Source organism: Terrapene carolina, unplaced genomic scaffold (genome assembly GCF_002925995.2).
Source record: "Terrapene carolina triunguis isolate 2854851 unplaced genomic scaffold, T_m_triunguis-2.0 Scaffold51, whole genome shotgun sequence".
NCBI classification, from domain to species: domain Eukaryota; kingdom Metazoa; phylum Chordata; order Testudines; family Emydidae; genus Terrapene; species Terrapene triunguis.
The window spans coordinates 1,329,300-1,352,308 of record NW_020664402.1 but is presented as its reverse complement, the minus strand read 5'-3'; the positions used below and the strand labels follow the sequence as shown (position 1 = coordinate 1,352,308).

Below are 23,009 nucleotides of genomic sequence, written 5' to 3'. Positions count from 1 at the left end.
GAGGGGCATTTCTCATCACCAATGGCAGGACCTGTTTCCCGAGTCCCTGATAACACTGAAGACAATTATCCTGAATGACCCCCCCCCCCCCCCCCCGCCCCCCCCCACCAGTGCCCCGCCCCCCCCCCTTGCATGCTGAGAGTGGCCCCAGGGCAGCACCTCCCTCCCTCCAGTCTGTGAGCACCCCCAGGGCAGTGCCTGCACCCCCCCAGCTGTGAGCACCCACAGGACAGCACCCCCCAGGATGTGAGTTTCCCCAAAGCAGTACCTCATCCCCCCCAGGCTGTGTCCCCCCAGGGCAGCACCTCCCTCCCCCCAGGCTGTGAGCGCCCCAGGACAGCACCCCCGCTGGATGTGAGCTTCTCCAAAGCAGCGCCTCCCTCCCCAGCTGTGAGCGCCCGCAGGGCGGTGCCCTCCCAGCTCCGCCCCCCAGTCCGGGCCGGGACTCCGACAGTCCCGCACGAATCACCACCCCTCTCCGCACGGCGCGTTCCGATTGGCTCCTGGCTGCGTCCCTGTGCCTCGCTTCCGGCCAATTGGCGAATAGCTCCCCTGCTACTTCCCCATCCAGCCCCGCCCCCGGCCGCGGGGATTGGCTGGCGCGGCCCGTCTCGGGAGGCCATTGGGCCAGGCCGGGCTGAGAGTCACTGGCCCCGATGGCTTCCTACTTCGAGGAGCACAACTGCGAGCCCGGCGAGCCCGCGGAGCGCGCCCGGGAGAACGTGCTGCTGGAGCTCGCCCGGTGAGGGCGGGGCCCGGGGGGGGTGCAGCCCCGGGGGGCGGGGCGCGTGTACCCCGGGGGGTCAGGGAACGTGCCCCCCCGCAGGAGCCTGGCCCCGCCCCTGACCGGCTTCTCCCCGCAGGACTCTGTTCAATGGGCAGCAGATCGACCTGGGCTCCGTGGACTTCACCGACTGGGATCAGCGACTGCCCCCGCCGGCCGCCCGCCGGGCCGTGTTGAGCCTCCCCACGGTGCGGGTGACGCCGGACCAGGCAGGTGAGGGAGTCCCCTCCCCCCGGTCAGGGCCTTGGCAGCTTGGGGGCTCTGCTGGTGCCCCGCCCCATTGCCCCCCCCCGTACCCCCGAGGAGTGCCGTGTGCCCCCTCGCCCCTGAATGAGACCAAGGATTGGACCCAGGTGTCCGGCTGACAGAAACGCTTTACTGAGCCTGCTTCCCTTCCCGCGGGGTGGGTCAGTGCCGGAGCGTGGCGCTCAGGACGAGGTCCTGGTGCCCGTTTCCACGGAGTCCTGGGGCGTCGGGTCCGGGAGTGGGCGGGATGAGCCTGATGCTTTTCTCTCTCCCCTGCCCGCCGCCCGGTGCTGCTGCCCAGACAAAGGGCTGAAATGCCCCGTGTGCCTGCTGGAGTTCGAGGAGGATGAGGGGGCCAGGAAGATGCCCTGTGAGCATCTCTTCCACTCGGGCTGCATCCTGCCCTGGCTGGGGAAGGTAGGTGCCACTCCTTTCACAAGCCTGCAGGGCCAGCTGTGCTTCCCCTCCCCTGGCTGGGGCTGGCCCCTTTCGAGCTGCTGGCTGTAGCCAGGCCACTGAAAGCAGAAACAATGGGAGGTGACCGTCTGCGGAATTGGCAGCGCCAAGGATGCCCGAAAGGTCTGGGGCTGCAGGTGCCAGGGTAGGCGAGGGGACGGTGCGTCAGCGAGATTTCTCTTCTCTCCCCCAGACCAACTCCTGCCCCCTGTGCCGCCACGAGCTGCCCACGGACGACCAGGAGTACGAAGAGTACAAGAAAGACAAGGTGGGGTGCTTGTTACCACGCAGCCCCCTGCAGGGAGCCAGGGGTGGGCAGTGTGGGGTCCCGCTGCAGGGGCGGGTGCGCACGGAAAGGCTCCGTTCCTGCCATTAAATGGTTAAAGCCAAGTGGCTGGGGAGCAAAGCATTAGAAAATTGAACGCTGAGCCCAGGAAGGGGGGAGAATTCAGGGCCTGCTGGGCTGAGGTGTAATTCGGGTGGAGCAGTGCCAGTTTTCCCCATCCCTGGTAGCTCTGCTGGTGCCCCTCCCTGCTGACCCGCAGCCCCCCCGCCGTTCCAGCCCAGAACTGAGCCTGCCTGGCTGGCCATGGGTATGTTTGTCACAGGGCACCCAATGCCTGGGGAAGAGGCTGGAGGTGGCAGCCCAGGGCCTCGTCTGGCTGCACCGGATGATGATGGTGGTGGGGGGGTCAGGCCTGAAGTGTGATGGTAATCGCAGTGACGTGTTGCTAAAGCCCGATACTTAGCACCCTGTCTGGCCGTGGGCCCCAGCAGACTGCCCAGCGAGGGAGGGGAACGTGGTGGGTACCGGGGCCTCCTGCTGCCTGTGCTGGGGGGGGGAGGGGGGCAATGTGTTAGGTGGGGCAGGTGATGCTCGCCTTTACCACTGCCTGCCCTGGTATGTTTCAGGTGCGGAGGCAGCAGCGTGAGCACCGTCTGGAGTACCTGCATGGGGCCATGTACACGTGACCGGGGGGGCCCCACCTTGGCCCCTGCCTGCCTGGGGCATTGGATGCCCTCTCTGGGTGGGGGGCTCTCAGGGTCAGTGGGGGTGACCCATCAGGGTGGATACATTCCAGAGCTGGGTCCGCAGGGGGTGTCCCGACATAGACAGGGCCCCTCCTTTGCTGACCAGCCCCAGCATCCCCATGGAACAGCCCTGGGCATCTCCCCCACTTCGCTGTGGGATCACCACAGGGGCAGGAGTAACTGACTAACCCCCCCTCCCCCCCATCCAGCCATCTCCCCAGGCTGATTAAAGCTGTTTTTCTCTGACCCAGAATGTTTATGGGGCATCACTGGGGAGTGAAAGGAGCTGGGGGGGGGGGTGGTTTCAGAGGGATGAGGGCTTGGGGTATGGAACCATCTCTGTGGGGGAGCCAGGGAATGGGGGGGCGGGAAATGACTGTGCTAGGTAGAGGAAGGCCAGGAGGGGGGGTCTGTCTTTCATTCCCATGCAGGTGGGTGCTGGACCCTGCCCTGGGCCCTAAGCCTTGGCCCCTGCAAGAGTCCCCACAGCCAGCTGGCTGCCTGGAACATGCCTGGGGGCTGAACTCCCTCCCCAATCGCTGTCCCAGGGCCCCTGGCTCTAGCTCCCCCAGTGGTGGGGCAATAGCAGGCCAGGCTGGGGCAGGCCCTCCCTGCTGTTCAGAGGGAGATCACAGCATGTTGCTGGTGCCAGGAGGGGGGTGGCGGTGGGGTGTCCCCTGAAGTAAATGGGGCTCCTCCTTTGCTGATCAGCCCCAGTGTTCCCTGCTCCCTATCAGCACTGGGCTCAGAACAGCTGGGGCTGGGAGGGCCAGGGGATTCGGGCTGTTTCCCCATAATCTGTGTTTATTGGGGCTGCTGGTGTGACACCCCTCCCCAGTTAGGGGGAGCTGGAGCCCAGCTGGCCCCAGGGGACCCTCTCTTGGATTCAGCTACCCCCCCTTCTCCCCCAGCTTGATGGAAAAGGGATTTGGACAACGTTGTCCCTGGTGTGGCCCAGGACTCTCTGCTCACCCCCAGGCAGGAGCACCCAGCTGGGGGGCAGTGGAAGAATCCTGGTCTCCAGTGGGGTTATGCTCCCCAGCAATGGAAGCCCAGCTGAGGGAGGCAGGGAGGGCACGGCCATGAAGGATGAAAAGCTGGTGGGTGCCCCCGCTCCGGCCCAGCTCAGTAACCAGCCAGCTGCAGCAGACCACCCCACTTACGCAAGGAGAGGGCTTGCCCCTGGGGCGTGTGGGGCAGCTCCCATGGCCTGCAGGGGGCAGCCACCTGCCACAGGGGCCCCGAGGTGTCATGAGCAAGGGGGGAACCAGGCCCTGGTCGTCCATGCCCAAGGCTGGCCCAGTGGGCAGCACAGCCCTGCCAACCCCGGGCAGGTATGCAGGGCTCCTCCGCAGGGAGCTCCCCAGTGACCAGGCAGCACACCCTGCTCCAATACAAGTCTCTTTATACACCTTAAAGATATAAAAAGTACTAAAAATACCAATCCGGTTTACCCAAAGAAACCGGCTCAGAAGGATGGGGATCGAGGCTCTCTGCCTCCTGCCACGTCATCCCCCATCCCACTGCCAAGACCTCCCCCAGGACGGGGAGAGGAAGGAGAGGGGTTAATGGGTGGGGGAGAAAAGACCCTCCCTCCAAAGGTCAGACACCATCGAACAGCCCTGTGTGTCGTCCCCCCACTTTGCTGTAGGGTTACCCCAAATCCTTCCTGAATGGGGCAGGGGCTTGAGCAAGGGAACCTGTGCAGAGGGCTCCCGGCCAGGAGAGGCTGCTCCGACGGGGGTAGTAAAGCCCCCAGCAGAGCAGCATGAGCAGTCGTGCCCTGCAGCCAGCTCCGGTCTCCTTTCCCTGAGCAGCTGCTGCCGGCAGGGGTCTGATCTGCAGAGGGAGTGAGGGCCTGCGGGAGCCAGCCCGGGGTTGGAGAAGGCTGGCGGCCCCACCCGAGGGCACCCTTTGGCCATCGATGCAGCAGCTAGGCTGGCCAGCAGGGAGGGCTGCTGGGCACGGCCCTGCTGTGGGGGGCAGCCCCAATACTGTGTTTTCCTTTAAAAAATGTTTTTTGGTATAAAATCAAAGAGGGGGGAGGGGAGCCCCTGCTCAGATCATGGCGATGCTCTCAGGGGTGCAGTTGAGGTGGGTGGAGGTGCTGCTGCCGCCGGGCGACTTGCAGCCCCGGCTGCTGGCCCTCTGCAGCGCCGTCACCAGGGTGTCGGTGGAGACGGCTCCGAAGTCATAGGCGAAGGTGCCGTAGAAGACCAGCATGTCGATGACGAAGACCCACTCGCAGACGGCCGCCAGGTGTTGCAGCAGGGGGCTCTCGTGGATGAAGAAGACACCGCCTAGGGGCTGGCTAAAGAAAGGCACCCACTGGGTGTGGCCTCAGCAGAGGGTGGAGTCACAGAGACCCCACTCCCCACCCTGCACACTGACTTGGAGTCCTGTCCCTCCCCCCCAAACCATGGGGGGAAGGGGCACCAGCTTCACTCATTCCCCTCCCCCTGGGGACTGACTCCAGACACCACCCCCATACCCCCACTGCAGGAGGAGGGGAGGCATGCCAGAAGGCCCCTGGGCCAGCTCACACCTGCCATGACCTTTATGAACCTTCCCTGCCCCCAAGCCTGGCCACCCTCAAGCTCACTCCCCCCACCCCCAGCCTGTCGGCAGGAGGTGCCCATGGGGAGGGGGGATGTGGCTCTAGCCTCAGGCAAATGGGTATCTTTAACCCTGTGCTGCCTGCAGGGTGGCACACACAGCCCCTGATCACTAGTGCTAGAGGCTGTGGGTACAGGTGAGGCCTGGGGCAGGGGACCCTGCCATGTATCATCAGTACAGCAGGAGAGGGCCAGCCCCTGGCATGCTGGGGGCACCCTGGCACCAGGGAGGTCAGCCAGGCAGAGCTGTAGAGGGTACCATATGCCACAGCCCTTCCCAGTGTCTGTGCTAGGCTGTCCCGTTTGAGGCGCAGAGAGGGGCTGCCAGTTTATAGCCCCTTCAGCAGCAGACATGGCCCCAGGTGATGCCCCTACCCTGCAGTAGGGAGAGCCTGATGTTCTGCTCAAGCCCTGGGAACTACTCTGCTCTCTGAGGACACGGGGGGACATCGGGCCCAGGGATCAAACATGGGGCAGCTGCGTTAGCTCAGAGCTGGCAGCAGGCTCCCTGGTGCGGCCTGCAGGGCACAGCCTCGCGGTTACCTAGGTGACGTTCATGGATGTCGAGCGGGGGTTAGTGCCCTGTGCCTTCTGGGTGGCAAGGGGGCCAGGCGGGTGGCTGGGAACCCGCAGCCGGAAGGATACTGAGGACGAGGGCGATTAAGGCCACGCCGGTGAGCGAGACACGGAGGTGCGCCATCCAGCCGTCCAGGGCGCTGATGGCAGTGTGGTAGGTGAGGATGCACTGGAGGCAGACGAAGAGCAGCCCGGCCGGGAAGGCGATGCCCGCCCCGATGTAGTGCAGGGACTTGGCGTTGTCCACCTGGGACAGAGGGAGGGACAGCAGTGAGCCTGGGCCATTCCTGCCCCTCAGGCCCCCCCTTCCCCCCTCCCAGTTCAGCCTGGCTGATCTCACACCATGGGGGCCCTGCACAACCCCCCTCCCCCCCCGTCCCAGGCTTGCTTCTTCTGCACCCCAGTAGCTCCTCCCATTCTGCGCTGCTTCCCTATCACCCGGCATGCCCCAGACATGCCCCACTCCACAGCTGCCAAGCCCCTTCCTCTCTCCTCACCCAGCCCTTCTGGGGAGCTAGCATCTGCCCCCTCCTCCCCCCATGGCCAGACAGGCAGCAGCCTCCCCCCAGCAAAGGGACATCACAGCTAGCTTAGGGTACGGGGGACAGGGGCCACGTGGCACCCATGGGTAGAGAGGCTGAGGGTGCCAGGGCAGGAGAAGAGCCTGGCCCCTGCCAGGTGCTGGCCCAAGCAGGGTGGCTCCTGCCCAGCCCACCTGGAAGTTGCCAACCACGACGAGGCCGGCAGCGTTGGTGCAGCCCGCGACAAGCGCCGTCGTGTTGACCCAGGAGCGGTGGCTCTGCTCAATCAGCTGCCCGTAGCGCAGGAAGCAGATCAGCACCACTGCCGAGAGACAGACTGTTAGCAGGGCTGGGGGCTACCTCCCCCCACACCCAGAGGACCCCAGACACACCAGGAGCCATGGGGCGCTCCCCTCCGGGACTCCAGCTGCCTGGCTGGGCCGTGGCTCTGACGTGAGGTGTGTGGGGCTAGAGAAGCGGGCTGGGAACCGTCAGCTCCACCTCGCAGCCAGCTGGGGGAGGTGCCCCCAAGCCAGCTGTGCTCACAAACCCAGCCACAGCAACAAGCCCTCGCAGACCCCAGGGCCATTAACGCCACTGAAACGAGGCACCTGGGGATCGCTCCTGGGACACTGCACCCCGTATTCTTCAGAGCGAGGAGCATTCCAGCCCAATTCTGATCGATTGTATGCCAGATAAGGCATGGGAGGGTCATTGGAAAGGTTCTGCTTTACTGAATATGATTATCCTACTTGTGTGCATGGATCATTTCTGTATCTGAATTGCGAAATATTGACTGTGTATCTGTATTACAAATGTGTTTACACTTGGGGAATGCCCACTAGGGCAGTGGTTTTCAAACTTTTTTTCTGGGCACCCAGTTAAAGAAAATTGTTGATGCCCGCAACCCAACAGAGCTGGGGATGAGGGGTTTGGGGTGTGGGAGGGGCTCAGGGCTGGGGCAAGGGGTTGGGGTGCAGGAGGTGGCCCTGGGCTGGGGGGTGCAGGCTCTGGGGTGGGGCCATGGACAAGGGGTTTGGGGTGCAGGAAGGGGCTCCAGGTTTGGGGGGCTCAGGGCTGGGCAGGGGATTGGGGCTCGGGGTTACCTCGGGCAGCATCAGGTCAGCGGTGCAGCAGGGGTGCTAAGGCAGGCTTCCTGCCTGTCCTGGCACTGCGGACCGTGCTGCACCCCGGAAGCGGCCAGCAGCAGGTCCAGCTCCTAGGCAGAGGTGCACAAGTGGCTCCATACAGCTCTCGCCCACAGGCACCCTCCCCCCCAGCTCCCATTGGCCGGGAGTGCAGAGCCGGTGCTTGGGGCGGGGGCAGAAGGCAGAGCCCTGTGGCTCCCCCCACCTAGGAGCTGGACCTGCTGGCCACTTCCGGGGCACAGCTCGGTGTCAGAACAGGTAGGGACTAGCCTACCTTAGCCAGGCAGCACCACTGATGGGACTTTTAACAGTACTGGGTCGCGACCCGCAGTTTGAAAATCACTCGTCTAGATGGCTGGCTGGGAAGGGCCCATTCAAATTAATGAATCATTAAGGAGAACAATAGGCCTTAGAAGGCGCTTATTCCCCACCTGAGGGTCTTCCTGAGGATGCTACAAATGGCCTCTGAGCAATGGCTGCTGTGGCACTACAGGGATAGGTCACCTGGTGCAGGACTCCATCTTGGAATCCCAGTGTTTTCCCACTGAAAGGCATGGGAACCAAGCTTGGAGACAAAGGGTTCCCACCATATGCAAAAGCTACTTAAGGCAGGGGGGTGACATCATCAGGGTTCTTCACGGACTTCCCCCAAGAGACTCTTGGAAACACCCGAGGACCAAAGACTGAACTGGGGGAAGTGCTGGTAGGGTGACCAGACAGCACGTGTGAAAAATCAGGACAGGGGTGGGGGGGGGGGATAGTAGCCTATATAAGAAAAAGACCCAAAAATCAGGACTGTCCCTATAAAATCGGGACATCTGGTCACCCTAAGTGCTGGACACAGGCTAGAGGGGCTTTTAAGCTGTAAGCAAGTGCAGCTGGCCCCTTAAGAATCTCTGCAGCCTGCTTGAACCATCACCTGGGGTGAGAAGTTGCTACTCATATCCAATCTCTTTAGTATATTAAGCTTAGTTTGCAGGTTTTGTTTGTTTGCTAGGTAATGTGCTTTGATCTGTTTGCTATCCCTTATAATCACTTAACATCTATCTTTTGTAGTTAATAAACTTGTTTTTGCTTTATCTAAAACCAGTGTGGGGAGTCCTAACTTGGGGCAGAAAGCTGTTACATATCCTTCTCCACATTGAGGGAGGGGGCGATTTCATGAGCTTACGCTGTACAGTTCTCTGTGCCATGTAAGATGGTATAATTTGGAGTTTACACTCTCGAGGGGGGTGTGCACTTGAGCAGCTGGGCAGTTCCTTAGCTGTAGTCTCCCCCTGCAGAGCTGATCACAGCATATGTATGAACATAAGAACAGCCATACTGGGTCAGACCAAATGTCCATCTAGCCCAGTGTCCTGTCTGCCGACGGTGGCCAATCCCAGGTTCCCCAGAGGGAATGAACAGAACAGGGAATCATCAAGTGATCCATCCAGTGATGAGCTGCCAAAATATTAACAACAGGTTCCCTCCTCCTCACCCCATGAGGGGGTTGTGCCCCCCCAGGGACTCCTGCCCCATCCAACCCCCCACGTACCTTGACGCCCCCCCACCCGGGACCCCTGCCCCATCCACCCCCGTTCCGTGTCCCCTGACTGCCCCCTGCCGCCCCATCCAACCCCTCCTCTCATTCCTGATGGCCCCCCAGGACCCCTGCCCCATCCAACCACCCCTTCTCTCTGTCCCCAAATGCCCCCGGAACCCCTGCCCCTGATTGCCCCCCACCACCCCATCCAACCCCTGCTCCTTCCTGACTGCCTCTGGGACCCTTGCCCCCATTCAGTTCCCTGCCCTCTGACCACCCCAACCCCTATCCACCCCCCCACAACCCCTCGAACTCCCCTGCCCTCTTCCAAAACCCCCTCCCTGCCCCCTGACCGCGCTGCCTAGAGCCGCTCGGCCGGGGCCGGGGCCGGGCCCGGGCCGGCGCCGCAGGGCCCAAGCCAAGCTGGCCCGGAGCCGCTCGGCCGGGACCGCGGGGCCCAAGCCAAACTAAGCCAGGCCCGAGCCGCTCAGCCGGGGCCGGTGCCGGTGCCGCGGGGCCCGAGCAGGGCCAGGCCGGAGCCGCTCGGGGCCAGCACCGCTGGGGCCGGGGGTGCTCGGCCGTGGCCAGGACCGGGCTGGGGCGCTCGGTGGGGCCGGGGGGCCAGGCCGGAGGGAGCTGCTTGGCCGGAGCTGGACTGGGCCACGCCACGCCTCTCTAGAGCCCTCCTCACACATCCCCACCCCAGTTTACCTGCCTGCTGCTTGTTTCAGGCTTCCCGCGAATATCTGATTCGCGGGAAGCAGGGGAGGAGGAGGAGAAGGGGGGCGGAGCGTTCGGGGGGGGGGAAGGGGGAAGTGAGCTGGGGCTGGGGACAGGATGGACAGCTGCCGAAGCTTTTGTTAAATTTAAAAGCCCTTTTAGAACCGGTTGTCCTGGAACAACCAGTTCTAAAAGGGCTTCTAAATTTAACAACGGGTTCCTGCGAACCGGTGGGAACTGGCTCCAGCTCACCACTGGATCAATCCCCTCTCACTCATTCCCAGCTTCTGGCAAACAGACACTAAGGACACCATTCCTGCCCATCCTGCCTAATAGCCATTGATGGACCTATTCCTCCATGAACTTATCTAGCTCTTTTTTGAACCCTGTTATAGTCTTGGCCTTAACAACATCCTCTGGCAAGGAGTTCCACAGGTTGACTGTGTGTTGTGTGAAAAAATACTTCCTTTTGTTTGTTTTAAACCTGCCTATTTTCATTTGGTGACCCCTCATTCTTGTGTTATGAGGAGTAAATAACACTTCCTTCTTTACTTTCTCCACACCGGTCATGATTTTATAGACCTCTATCATATCCCCCCTTGGCCATCTCTTTTCCAAGCTGAAAAGTCCCAGTCTTATTAATCTCTCCTCATACAGAAGCTGTTCCTTACCCCTAATAATTTTTGTTGCCCTTTTCTGAACCTTTTCCAATTCCAATATATCTTTTTTGAGATAGGGCAACCCACACACAGTATTTAAGATGTGAGTATACCATGGATTTATATAGAGGAAATATGATATTTTCTGTCTTATTATCTGTCCCTCTCTTAATGATTCCCAACATTGTTAGCATTTTTGACTGCCGCTGCACATTGAGTGATGTTTTTAAGAGAACTAATTGCAATGATTCCAACATGGGTGGTGGGTAAACCCCTGACTTGGGGAGGCTAGCCCCTCAGCCCTGCCCTTCTGTGCCCACCAGAACCCAGCCCCCACTCAGAGCACCCCACCGCTGGGCCCGACCCCTGGCCGGCATGCCCCCCTGCCTGTGAAGGCACCTCCCAGCAGAGCTGCTGGCTCCAGCACTGGGTGGGCAGACAGCTCGGTTGGGGTGGGCCCGGGCCCAGGCCCAAGGGCGAGCGGGCCCCAACCTGCCTGCCGCAGGGAACAGCAGGCAGAGTGGGGTATGGGCTGGGGACATCAGGCTGTTTGGCCTTCCCATGCCTACGATACCCACCACCCATGGACTCCAAGATCTCTTTCTTGAGTGGTAACAGCTAATTTAGACCCCCTCATTTTATATGTATAGTTGGGATGTTTTCCAATGTGCCTTACTTTGCATTTATCAACATTGAATTTCATCTGCCCCTTTGTTGCCCAGTCACCCAGTTTTGTGAGATTCTCTTCTCAGTCTGCTTTGGACTTAACTATCTTGAGTAGTTCTGCAAATTTCACCACCTCACTGTTTACCCCCTTTTCCAGATGTTCAGCAGCTGGGTGTGTCCCTACCTGTATGTGTGCTGGAGCCTGGGAGAGGGCTTGACAGGCTGGTCACAGCAGTACTAGGTAAAGGGAGCCCAGGCTGGTGGGTCAGGGGCACCCCAATTCCAGGTGGCACCCCACTTCCAGGTGGCACCCCACGAGGAACCCATCACACCCCCACTGTGCGTATTGATAGTGACTGATGAGAAACCCCCCCACCCTCCCCCAATGGAAGGCCCCCAGAGCTCGAGGGGCCGCCTGAGCGCTGGAGCCTGTGGCAGGGGCATGCGGGGAGCCAGTGGAAAGCCTGCAGATGTTGACTGGGCCAGGGGAAGCTGTTCAGTCCCTTGCTATCTCATCTCTGAATCTGGGGGGGGGGTCTATTAAATCAACTGGTTATTTTTACCCCCACCAGCTCACTAGTGTGCAACCTGCATGGAGTGTCCACCACAGTGACTGGGGAGCTGGGTTCACACCTCTGGGGATGACAAACCAGAGGGGAAAGTGTCTGGTAGTTAAGAACTTGTGGAGGCCCAGGGGGACCTGCAGGGCAGTAGAGATCACCATAAAAGACATAGTCAGGCCCATGGAAGCCAGGGTAAGACCTTTACACTTATGGGCTGGCTACTGCGGTGAGGGATCTGAGCCACAGCAGCTCCTGAGGCCACAGGATTGGCAGTGACAGACCCACTCCCTAGGCTGGGGGATCCTGTGATGAAGTGGGGGGGGGTCTTGTTTTTTTCTGATGGTTTTCATGCAGAGGGGGTGGGATGCAGTTTCCCTGGGTGTTACTGGTTTAAGAAGGTGAGGGGATAGGCCGTTTGTTGTTACAGAGGACCAGCCCCAGAACTTGGGGCCCCAGCCAATGGCCTGGAGAATGGAGACCCCAGTGACTGGTGACCCGGAGGCCCCGCTCAGGAGTCACAGCCGTTCTGGCCAGTGGGAGGACAATGAGCTATAAAGAGAGGACGCCAGTGACCTGACCAGCCGGTTCCAGCCAGAGAACGGAAGAGAGGAGAGGAGGCCAAGGTGACCCTGTTTACCTGGATAGAAGACAGTGGACAGAGGCGGGACTTGGGGCCGGTGATCTCAGATGCCCAGCTGGGAAGCAGGGGGGCTCGGGGCTGGAGAAGGGGAGCAGGCAGAGCCCACCTGGATGCAGGGGAGACTTGGATGTGCTGGGCTGAGGGAGGCCAGGCCTGAGGCCCTGGGAGTTTCCTATGCTGTGTTCAGATGCTCAAGAAACCCTCCTATTCTACGCTGGCTGAGTCACTCCGGTCTAGAGAACAGGGTTGCATTATTCCCTCTGGGAGTGGAGGCCCCGGGAGTCCAGAGCGAGGGGATTCCCTGAGGGGGCCCACGGCGAGAGACAGGCATGCAAAGGCTCAGAGAGTGGACATGACCTGTGTGTCCGTAACAACGTCCTCAGCATATCCCACAAGCATAACATTTTTAAACAGTTTCCAACACTTCTATTGCAAAGAAAACCTTCCACCCACCACTGAGCCGCCCTGGGAAGGGAGCAGCCCGTTCCATGCCCCGGTGGGGATCTGCTGCCTGCCCAGTGGGGAGGTCGGGCCCCAGTCCAATGCAGAGGCAGCGCTGGGGACAGAACAGCAAAGGGTCCCCTCTACCGAGCCAGATCAGCAAATGCAGCCCCAGATCCGGCCCCACAGCAGGGAGGCTGAGCCTGGTGCGGGCTATGTGGCCAGCAGGCCAAGGCAGTCGCAGGAGAGGGGCCCTCTGCACAGAGCGGCTCCTCAGTGGGCCAGGCGGGGTGGACACTTACCCATGAAAGCCCCGATGTTCCCAATAAGGCTGAAGAGGCAGCTCTCAGGGGGATATGTGCCACACTTACTGCAGGGCAAGGAGAAAGCAGTCAGCAAAGCCAGGACATGATCGGAGCAGCACACGCCTCCCCCTGGTGGGCATGGAAAGGGGTTGGGTGTGACCCCCCATCCAGCACCCCTCTGGGCCAGTCACCTCCCTGGCTCCTGGCAGCTGTGCCCTCACGTGCCTCCTGGGCATGGTGACACCTTGGCACCCCAATATTCACCACTGTCATGTAATTATTCTGTTTTGCACAAAGTGTGCCTTGTGAGGGATCTAAGTCTTGATCTGCTCAACAGTAATATCTCGTTGGACTGTATGTGCTACCGGCGTATGTGAAGTTTGGCTATGGAAACATGTTGTGAGGTTGAAAACACCCACAAGCAGCCTTTCAGGTACAACTGTAAAAAGGCCAAACAATGTTAATGGCTTACTGAGGAATTGCACAAGCACCAGGATTACCCCAGGAACTGCGTGCAACAGAAACCTCTCAGAGATAGTTCCCATTGTGCAGTGCTGTCTGACCCAGGTCACAGCAAGAGAGCTTTCCAGCAAGTGTGGGGGAAGATCTAAAAGAGGGGCAATGACAACATGAGGGGGCCTCACCTCTCCAGACAACAACACACCTGGAAACACCTGACGAATAAAGACTGAACAGGGGGAAGTGATGGTCCCAGGTTAAGGGATTTTTAGCCTGTGTATTAAAGCCGGGGAAAGCCAAGCTGCAAAGCCAAGGCAGCTTGTGCCTTAAGAATCTGCCAGCCTGTTTATCACTCAGGGTGAGAATTTGCTAATTCATATCCTAGCTATCTAGTGTGTTAAGCTCAGTTTGTGGTTTGGTTTATTTGCTAGGTAACCTGCTTTGATCTGTTTGCTATAACTTACAATCACTTAAAATCTATCTTTCTGTAATTCATACACTTCTTTTAAGTTTTAATCTAAACCAGTGTGCATTTGACTAAGGTACCTGGGGAAAAATCTCAGCTTGGTTACCACAAGTGTGCATGGTCCTCTTCACATTGAGGGAGCGGCGGACCAGGTATTAAACCCATATACTGGCCAGATTTGAGCAGGGCAGGACGGTACTGCTCTGGGGGCCTAGGCTGAGAAGCTGGTGGTCAGAGAGCCTGCATGTGACTGCACCTGTGTGAATGCTGGTGAAAGTGCAGGCTTGGAGGGCTTTGCAGCTTGTCACAGCACCACAGTGTGAGAGGAAGCCCAGGCTGGTGGGTCAGAGGCTCAGTGGTACCCCAGCCCCAGGTGGCACCCTGGGGGGAACCTGTCACACATGGCACATATTGCACCAGGCCCTGGGTCCCCCAAGGTGTGCTGCTCCCCTGTCACCCTCCTTAACTCGCCCTCCACCATGCCACACATGCTGCATGTGACTTGGCGTGATGCAAGGCCACAGCTCAGCAGGAGCGGCGCCAGGGTTTTTGCCACCCTAGGCAGCAGCGCTCCTCCTCTGAGCATTTGGCGGTGGGGGTCCTTCTGCTCCACGTCTTCGGGGCACTTCGGCAGCGAGTCCCAGAGCAAGTGAAGGACCCGCCGCCGAATTGCCGCCGAAGACCCGGAGCGGAAGGACCCCCCGCCGCTGAATTTCTGCCAAGGGTGGCAAAATACTGCCCCCCAAATCCTGCCGCCCTAGGCGACCACCTAGGGTCACCTAGTGGAAGTGCCGGCCCTGCAGCTCAGGGGTGAGCTGGCTGGTTTGCACTGCTGCCCCCAGCAGGGTGGGATCAGGCCTGTGGTTGCCCACCTGGGCCCCCCGGCTGTGGGTTGAGTGGCCCACAGCACCATCTCCTTGTTGCACAAAGGCAGCTTGGCCATGGCTCATTCCAGCACATGCTGCCAGAGGGCTCTGGGCACCTGGCACTTCCGGAGAGCCCAGCAAACAGCCACCACGGCACCCCTTCCCCCAGCCCTGAGTGATACATGGAGGGGGGGAAGCGGGCAGCAAGAGGAGACTGACAGTGAGGTAGCCATTGATGCTGGGGCTACCCTGGGGTGAGGGAGCTGTGAAGCTCTCTCACTTAGGGCAGAGGGTGCAGCTCCTCTGGCCTCATGCAAGCTCCTCGGGGTGGGATACCGCCCCTAGCGCGATGGACCCCAGGTACCACTCACACCAACCCCCGCTTCAGCCTCACCTGATCAGAGGCACATCTTCCAAGGTGCAGCAGCTTTTGGGGTAGCCATGCTTGGCAGGGCTGGAGGAGCATGACTCGTTGTAGGACCTGAAATCAATTGGTAAGTGGGGGGGAGGGGGATGAAAGGGGCCAGAACAGCACGGGGGATGGGGGGGGAGTTAGGAACGGACATGGGGGGCAGGAGCAACTGACCTCTGCCCTACCACTTCCCAGAGCAGTGGTATAGTCCGTATTACCCACCCCTGGGCACGGTGCCCTCCATAGACAGGGGAGACCATACGGGCTCCTCTCCCTGTCCTGGGGGCCTGGAGACATGGCCGCACCTCCTCCAGGCTGCCCAGAAGCCCTGGCACCCTCCCCTGGCAGCACAGAGGGACTGCTTCCCCCACCATGGGCCTTTCTAACATGGCTGCCGCCAGGCCCCACATACTAGGCAGGCAGGGGAAGGTTATAGCCAGGCAGCTGGTGGTCTGGACCATCCTGGGCACCCCCTGCTCTCCCCATCCCAGGGGCAGCACTCCGGATCCAGGCCAAGGAGCTGGACTGGAGCACGGGGGCTGGCCCCGGAGCCTGACCGTACTGGTTAGAGATTAGGTACTACAATTGGCCAGGGCAAGGAAGGAAGCGGGTGGGGCCGCAGCGCCTGGCAGGGGCTGCCCGCGCACTGCCAGCCACGGGGGCTGCTGCTCACCAGTTCTCGACGGGGCACACGTGGTGGTTCATCACTGCCATGGCATACCTGCGAGGAGCAGAGCCAAGGTCACCACACCTCTGAACTAGCAAGGGGAATTAATGCACCTACCTGGCCTCCTGCCCCATAGGAGCCTTCTCACCTCCCCAGCCTCTGGAGCAGGGGAGCCCAACTTAAGAACCCCTTGAGAGGCATCCAGTGTCCACAGCCAAGCCCTGGATAATGGTGCCATCTCCGGACAGGTGCCCTGAAGAGCCCGGGGGATGCTGGGAATGGACACAGCACCGGAAAGGCCAGCTCACCGGGGCTGAGAGACCTGGCAGTGCCATCTACACCCCCTCACCCAGCCCACCTGGGGGTACATGACACAGGCCCTGCCCATTGTACCACGCAGGCCAAATACCCAGCTATCTCTGCCCCCTAGCACCACCACTCTCACCCCAGCAAACCCCTCCAGGGACACAAGCCAGTGCCCTGCCCAGCCCAGGGAGCTGCTCAGCTCACACTTTGCTGGGGGAACCAAACGGCTCCATTCTTTGGTGCTTGTTGCAGCGCTGGCAGCCAGGGGCTCCGTAGCCAACGCCGCATGCAGGGCTCTGCTCTGAAAAGCAACCGGCCACGGCACTGGGGGGCTCAGTCTTTGTCCCCCGAGTAAGTCTCCATCAAGCAGCCTTGGGTCACAGGCGCAGAGACAAATTTTTCCTAACCTCTGCAAATGCTGGGATCTTCCCTCACTGGCTTCCGCCCTGCATGGTGACAGGGTGCACAGAGGTCTCCAAATGGCTCGGCCCCTCGCTGCCCGATGCTGCCCAAGGAGCAGCCCCTGCCATGGGTGGTATCTCCGCAGGGTTAAGGGGAGTTACTGGGCTCAGCAGGACCATCCCCCCCAAATCCTCCCTTCGGGGAGCAGAACGGCACTAGAACGGGGATTGGGATCTGCTTGGCTTCGCAGCACACCCGATACCAGGGCACGTGCCCCAGGACGTTTCAGAGCATGGCCATGCGTGAGCTGGGGAAGTGGAAGTCTTGTGAGTCGGCTTCCCCTGCCACTCCCAGGTGTCTCACCTTCGGAAAGACCAAGTGGGGGGTTGGAAAGTTACCAGCAATTCTGAGAGGTCCCCAACTTTCCCCATAGCTCCCCTTCCCCCAGCAGCACGACGGCTCGGATCAGCCTGGTATCTGGACCGCTGGTGGAGCGAAGCACACTCGGCCCAGGGAGCCGAGCCAAGCAGCAGCCAGGGCGACATGAAGGAATGTGCCCTTCGTCCCGCCACGCTCAGCTGTTTAGCTTCAACAGCCGCCTTCGGTGCCAGCGCGGGGACAAGCCATTCTCCCTGGGCTCCAGCCAGCCACCACAGGGCCTGCGCCAAGAACATCCACGCTCACAGCCCAGATCCCGCCGCCCCAACCCCAGGGCAGAACCGCCTTGGGGGAGAGATCGGCTCCCCGGTGCAGAAGGGTGGAAGAGCCCGTTTATTGCCCTGGGTGAGGGGGCACTGCCCCAGCTGCCCATCACGCTAGAGCAAAGAGCACCGCGGTGGTGGCAGGGAGGGGCTGCTCCTGGAGTCTGGGGGCACTGGCTCAGAGCCATGATCCAGGCTGGCAGGCCAGTGGGCATGCGGGCCAGGGGCTATTCCGTGGGGAGCAGGGCTGGGGGGCCAGATTTGGGGCAATTTGAAGGCACAGCAGTGCCACCGCCATGACTCCTTGTGGAGCCCAGACTCCTGCACTGGCAAGGCTGGGGCACTACGGTTTGATAGCGTGGCCCAAGAGAGCACAAGAAAGGCCTGGGAGCTGGCAGGGGAGGGGCAGCTGAGCTCCCGGCCTGCGACTCCCTCCCCACTCTGTCACTACCCCCACCCCTTCCTGAGCAGGGCGCGTGCGGAGCCGCAGGGGTGAAGGGCTGAACCTTGTGTCCACGCTGCTGGGGGCAGCCAGGCCCGGCTCATTCCCGGTGCATGCGGAGGCCTGCGCTCCTTGCCCAGGACCCTGTATGGTCAGAGGTCACCTGACAGGCAAAGTCAGGGGCAAACTGCTCTGAGGAGCCTCCAGCTGCCTTTGACCCCTCCCCCACCTGGTGCAGAGCTGCCCCCAGCACAGCCCCCTCCCCAATACCTCCTTATACTGGGGGAGCAGATGGGGTTGACCTTGATGGCCTGGCCTGACACCGCATCTGCCAGCCCCCCCGGCCGAGGGCCCTGCCTCCGCCCCGCTCTCACCAGGCCCTGCTTCCCATCAGGGTCCTGAGTCCTCACCTCCAGTTACAGTCAGTGAGAGCGGCTGGTGCTGAGCCCTGGCAGGGCCCCCCCGACCCCGTGCCCTTCTGAGCTTCTGCCACTCCAGACTGGGCCAAACTGGCACAGCCTCCCCACTCCCTGCAACGCCCGAGGGGCTCCGGGGGGGCGTGTGTGTGTGGGGGGGGGGGGGGGGGGGGGCGGCTTTCACCAACCCCAGGAGCAGCTGGGGGCGAGATACAGGGGGCTCCGACCTACTCTCTGTGTAACTGCACAAGCCCCCGGTCGCCATCTATAACGAATTCCCACCTCCCTGCCTTTAACCAAGCTGTCACTTCACTGCCGAGGTCCCAGGCCAGGGCTGGAGCCATCAGCAACAACTGCTGGCTGCTCTAAGCACCCAGCGTGCGCAAGAGCCTCCCAGGGGCAGTGATGGGGTCCCGGAAGGCTGGCGGGCTGGCCAGCCAGCCTGCCCCAGCGGGCTCTGTGGAGACCTCATGGGGCAGGGGGCCCTGCAGGTGAAGCAGCAGCCGGATCCAGGGGATTACACCTAGGTTAGCACTCTGCATCTGAATTCCCATCTGTTTCATGGGCAGCTTTGCAAGGCCACTCCCCTCAATCCTACCCCTCAATCCTGGCACCGGCAGCCCCCAGGGACTTCCCTCCTGCAGAGGGGCACTCAGCCCAACACGGTTTGGGGTGACCCTGGCTCTGCCCATGTGGATGAGGACAAGGGTCCCCCCCAGTGGCTGGAGCCTGGTACTGCAGGGTGAGTTAGGGACACACTGGGGCTCTCTCAGAGATGAGGACAAGGGCGGCTATTGTCAAGGCAGCCGTGCTGAGGACCGTGGGAGACATGCCAGCCCCACCTTGGGGAGGATTAGGAGAGGGACCCCACCCAGCTCCACTAGCATCTAGGTCTGCCTGAAAACACACTGGCCGGTAGCTACCCCCCCCCCCAGTGAGTGAGGTAAGTGCCAGAGGGCTGCACCCACGGGAGCATTGAACTGCGCCCCTTAGGAGTGGCCGTCAGTGGACCCTTTGCTGCCCTGGGTTAGAACACAGCCCTCGAGCCGCTCAACCTGCAGGCAGGAAGTCCCGTTCTGGGCTCGTAAGGCCAGTCCTGAAGCCAAACTCAGCAGACACCACGGGTCAGACACATGAATGCTGAGCCCTGTAGTGACCACCATTTACCTGGTGCAAAGGGGATCCAGTTAACCCTCCCCCACAGGCTCCCATGTCAGACACAGGCCAAGGGGCTACAGCAAGGGGAACACACTGAAGTGTAAGCGGCAGGATGTTGGCCAGGCCCACAGGTAGCTATGGCTCCCAGCTCATGGAGCCTGGCGACTGAGGATTCATCACACAGCTTATGCCAGTTTGATGCCCTGATCACAGAGGGGCAGGGCTCAGAGGGGACCCAGAGGTGCCCCCAGCACTGGAATAGTGGTATCTGCACCTCCCAAAGTAATTGCTCCCAATCACACCCCACCTTTCCATTTTCCCCACCCCATCACAAAGCAAACCTCAGTGCTCACTCCGTGACCCCCCACCAGCACCCCAGACAGCTGCCACCCTGGAGTCCGAGCTGGGCTGGGGACACAAAGAGCCGCCAGCCACTGTTACACCAGGAGGGGGCAGAACTGGAGTGAATCCAAGACTCAAGTAAAACATGGTGGCAACAATCAGTTCATAGCATAGGAGGCTACTAAAGGGAGGGGTTGTTAGCCCACAGAGAGGCGGGAACCTACCCTTCACTGGATTCAAAGTCACTTGGTTTGGGGCTTAGACTGTCAGAGGAAGCAGCCCATGGACTAGCCACCCAATCTCATGGCTATTGGAGCACCCTGTTCATTAGCCAGATCCCAGCCCCTGTTGGTTAGCCAGCACCCTCCCCACATCACTACATAAACCAGAGCAAAGTGGCTGCTTACACGATCCATATCCCAGTGATGGAGAAGGTGGACAGGCTAATGGGGAGGATGATCCAGGCTGTCATTAGTGAGTCCAGATACAGAACGTGTGTGTTGGGGGGACTCGGAGATGAGGAGGGAAGGGAAGGGAGAAGGGGGGACGGGTGGGCACCAGCTACAACCCAAGGCCTCCTCTCGGAACCATCAGAAGGCACCTGCCTGGAAGAGAGAGAGAGAGAGAGAGAGAGGTGCCTATGTCAACCAACAGCAGCCAGACCTACTGTTATACGGGGGGGGGAGGGTCACCACCACCTTGGAGCCCCTCAGGTTGGGACTGTTTTCCTCTTTAACAGCCACATCCCTTGGACAGCAGGTGTCCATCATCCCACCCACCGACCCAGGAGTCCCTAGGCCCACCCCCTGGCTCTAGCCAATGTACACACCACCTCTGCTCTCCCACCAAATCCCTGGTAGCATGACAAAGCCCTCTCCCACTCACCCCTGACCTTGCAGCCAGGGCACAATGCATATCAATGCTGGGACATATGGCAAGTGTCACAGGATGGCAGCAGGCAGTTCTTCCTGACCATGCTTCCACCGGGACAGTGAGACCCTCTTGGGCATAGGGCAGCTGCCGATTCTTCCAGCACACCCTTCTCCTGTGCCCCTGGGCAGCCAGCTCCTGGGTGCTCCCCCGCTTTGTGCTACAGCTGCATTACCACATACTGATACAACACCCCCCCTCCCGCTGACACAGTCCCACTGCCACTAAGCCACACCCCCACCTCAAAGCTACAGGCACCCCACACCCCCCTTCTCTTTCCAGGCACCCCACACCCCCCTTCTCTTTCCAGCTCCTTGTGCACTTCCAACCAAGGAAGCAGGACATTCGCTTCTCCTTCATGCTGCTGGATTCAAAGCCAAGGGCCCAGCTTAGCGGCCATCCCTGGCCCTGTTGCTTAGCACCCTCCCCATGCACTGATCCAGGGGCTCAAGAACACAGACTTTCTGGCACTCGCTCCTTCCTTGCATGGGACTTGGGCTGGCTAGGCAGCCCTGGAGAACAAAGCTCTCCCCATAGCAGGGGGTGCAGAGACAAGGCCTCTCTCTCCCCATCCCCCTGGCCTGGAGGGACCCCGCCTAGCCTAGCAGTGAGATTGGAATTCAGCTTCTAGGGCCCAGCCAGAGCCTGGCCGCTTTCCGATCGGCTGCCACGAGGGGACGGCGATTTACCTGACAAGACAGGTCCTGGCAGCCCCTGGGGCCACACACCCCAAGGCTTCGCGTCCCAGCCAAGTATCAGGGTTACGGGCTGGGCTCGGGACAGGGACAGCAACATTTCATTCATCCCGCACCTCCGGGCCGCCGCCAGCGCTGGATCCCTCCGGGTTTCCCGGGTCATTCCAGCAAAGCCGGCCCCGGCCCCCCGCTGCCGGGTTCCCGGGGCTGGTGCAGCAGGGACCCTGCAGCGCTGCCAGCTCTGGGGCGGCGGGGGGCGGGGTGGGTCCCGGCTGCTCCACCCAGGGTCTTGCAGCGCCCGCGCCCACCCAGCGCCCCCGGAGCGAGGTCGGACAGACGGGAGCCCGCACCACCCTCGCTCGCGAGCTCACAAACCCGGGGGCCAGTGGGGGGGGGGGGGGGGGGGGGCCGGGGGGGGGGGAGCGGGGTCGGGGGGGGAGGGGGGCGGGGCGGGTCCCCGCGGGGGGGGGGGGGGGTCTCTTACCCGCTCCCCGCCGCAGCCTCCAGTCCCGGCCCCAGCGCGCCGGGGTTGCCGGCTCCACACGGACCTTTAAGGGGCCAGGCCGGCCCCGCCCCCGCGCAGCTGACCGCGGCGCGCAAGGCCCGACGGGAGCTGTCGTTTCCGAGCCATCCCAGTGCAGGACTACAACTCCCGCCATGCAGCGCGAAGCGACCGCAGCCGGGACAATAGAGCGGAGGGGGCTGGGGCGGAGCTCTATCGGACGGGGCGGGGCTTCTACGACGGACAGGGATCCCTGAGAAGGGGCGGGGTTTGACGTTTGAATGATGGGGGGGTCAGGCTGGACTGACCCATCTCTGAGATGGGGAGGGGGAGTCAATGTTTCCCCTCCCTCGGGAATTCCTGTGTTGCAGGTTCGAGTCCTGTCCTCGGCACAGGTCGGGGGGGGGGGGGGCAATACGGGGGGTCCTGCCACAGGTCCAAGTCCTGAATTAGGGGTCCCAGCTCGGGGTCCAAATCCTGGCTCTAGGCTGAGTCCAGGCCTTTGGGGTCTGAGGTCAGGAGCCTGGGCTGCAGCCAGGGGGGTGTTCGTATCCCACGCAGATTCAGGAAAAGGAGGAACAGATATTACCACAGAGCGGGTGCGAGCTGCACAGGGCTGGTGCCCCTGGCCCTGCCATGCACTCTGGGGTGCCCTGCTCACATTGTGCACCATCCTTAACACCCCCCTGGCTGCTGGCTCCCCTCCGCCCCAATGGATCCAACCATCCCCAGACAAACAGCCTGGCAGTGGATCAGCCCAGAACACAGTTGCCAACTTTCCCGCAGTAACTAAGCACCTCGACTTTCACAATAAGCCCAAAATCAAGCTAGTCCCATCAAGTCAAGGCCAAAACAAGCCAATCCCTAAGAACCCCAACACTCCATGTGACTAGATCCCCCCGGCGTGCAGTCTGGGGCCTGCTGTGCACCCCTGACTCTCTCCCCCCCTTGACCCTGCTTGCCCCCCCCCCTTTGCTGGGAGCTAATAAAACAAAAGAAGCAACTACAACAAGCTACAAGCTCCAAACTAGCCAACAAGCAACTCACAAGCCAATTAAGCCAAAAACAAGCCCAATTTCTGCATTTTTTCCACAGGTTTGGCATGTCTAGCCCAGAAGCTTTCCGCCTCCAGGAGAGGCTGGAAATGATCCACCCAACCTCAGTGCTGCCCCGTGCCACCAGCTCCGTGTGGGCGAGATCTTGTGGCCATGCCGGCAGTGACGCCTCTCCCTGCCAAGTGCTGGGGTCAGGGGCCTTGCCCCATCCTGCCAGCCATGTAAACCAGATGATGAGGGCGAGGATCAGGCCCCATCCCCCACCACACAATCCCTCTTCAGCCACAATCCTA

At 61.2% G+C, this 23,009-nt stretch overlaps 2 protein-coding genes across 2 annotated transcripts; one reads left to right on the top strand and one right to left on the bottom strand.

Moving 5' to 3' along the window:
- The first annotated feature begins 639 nt into the window (after nucleotides 1-639).
- LOC113407651 (E3 ubiquitin-protein ligase RNF181-like) lies at nucleotides 640-2,744 on the top strand. Its single transcript, XM_026656862.1, has 5 exons — nucleotides 640-742; nucleotides 864-997; nucleotides 1,332-1,447; nucleotides 1,680-1,754; nucleotides 2,399-2,744. The coding sequence occupies exons 1-5, from the start codon at nucleotides 657-659 to the stop codon at nucleotides 2,456-2,458; spliced, it is 471 nt and encodes a 156-aa protein (XP_026512647.1). The 5' UTR covers nucleotides 640-656; the 3' UTR covers nucleotides 2,459-2,744.
- A 1,413-nt stretch (nucleotides 2,745-4,157) lies between these two features.
- On the bottom strand, nucleotides 4,158-21,415 carry LOC112112045 (transmembrane protein 150A). The gene is made up of 8 exons (XM_026656855.2): nucleotides 21,154-21,415; nucleotides 19,942-20,139; nucleotides 15,774-15,821; nucleotides 15,083-15,169; nucleotides 12,895-12,962; nucleotides 6,425-6,552; nucleotides 5,779-5,956; nucleotides 4,158-4,818 (listed from the first exon to the last, which is right to left on the bottom strand). The coding sequence occupies exons 2-8, from the start codon at nucleotides 20,004-20,006 to the stop codon at nucleotides 4,577-4,579; spliced, it is 816 nt and encodes a 271-aa protein (XP_026512640.1). The 5' UTR covers nucleotides 20,007-20,139; nucleotides 21,154-21,415; the 3' UTR covers nucleotides 4,158-4,576.
- Nucleotides 21,416-23,009: the final 1,594 nt, after the last annotated feature.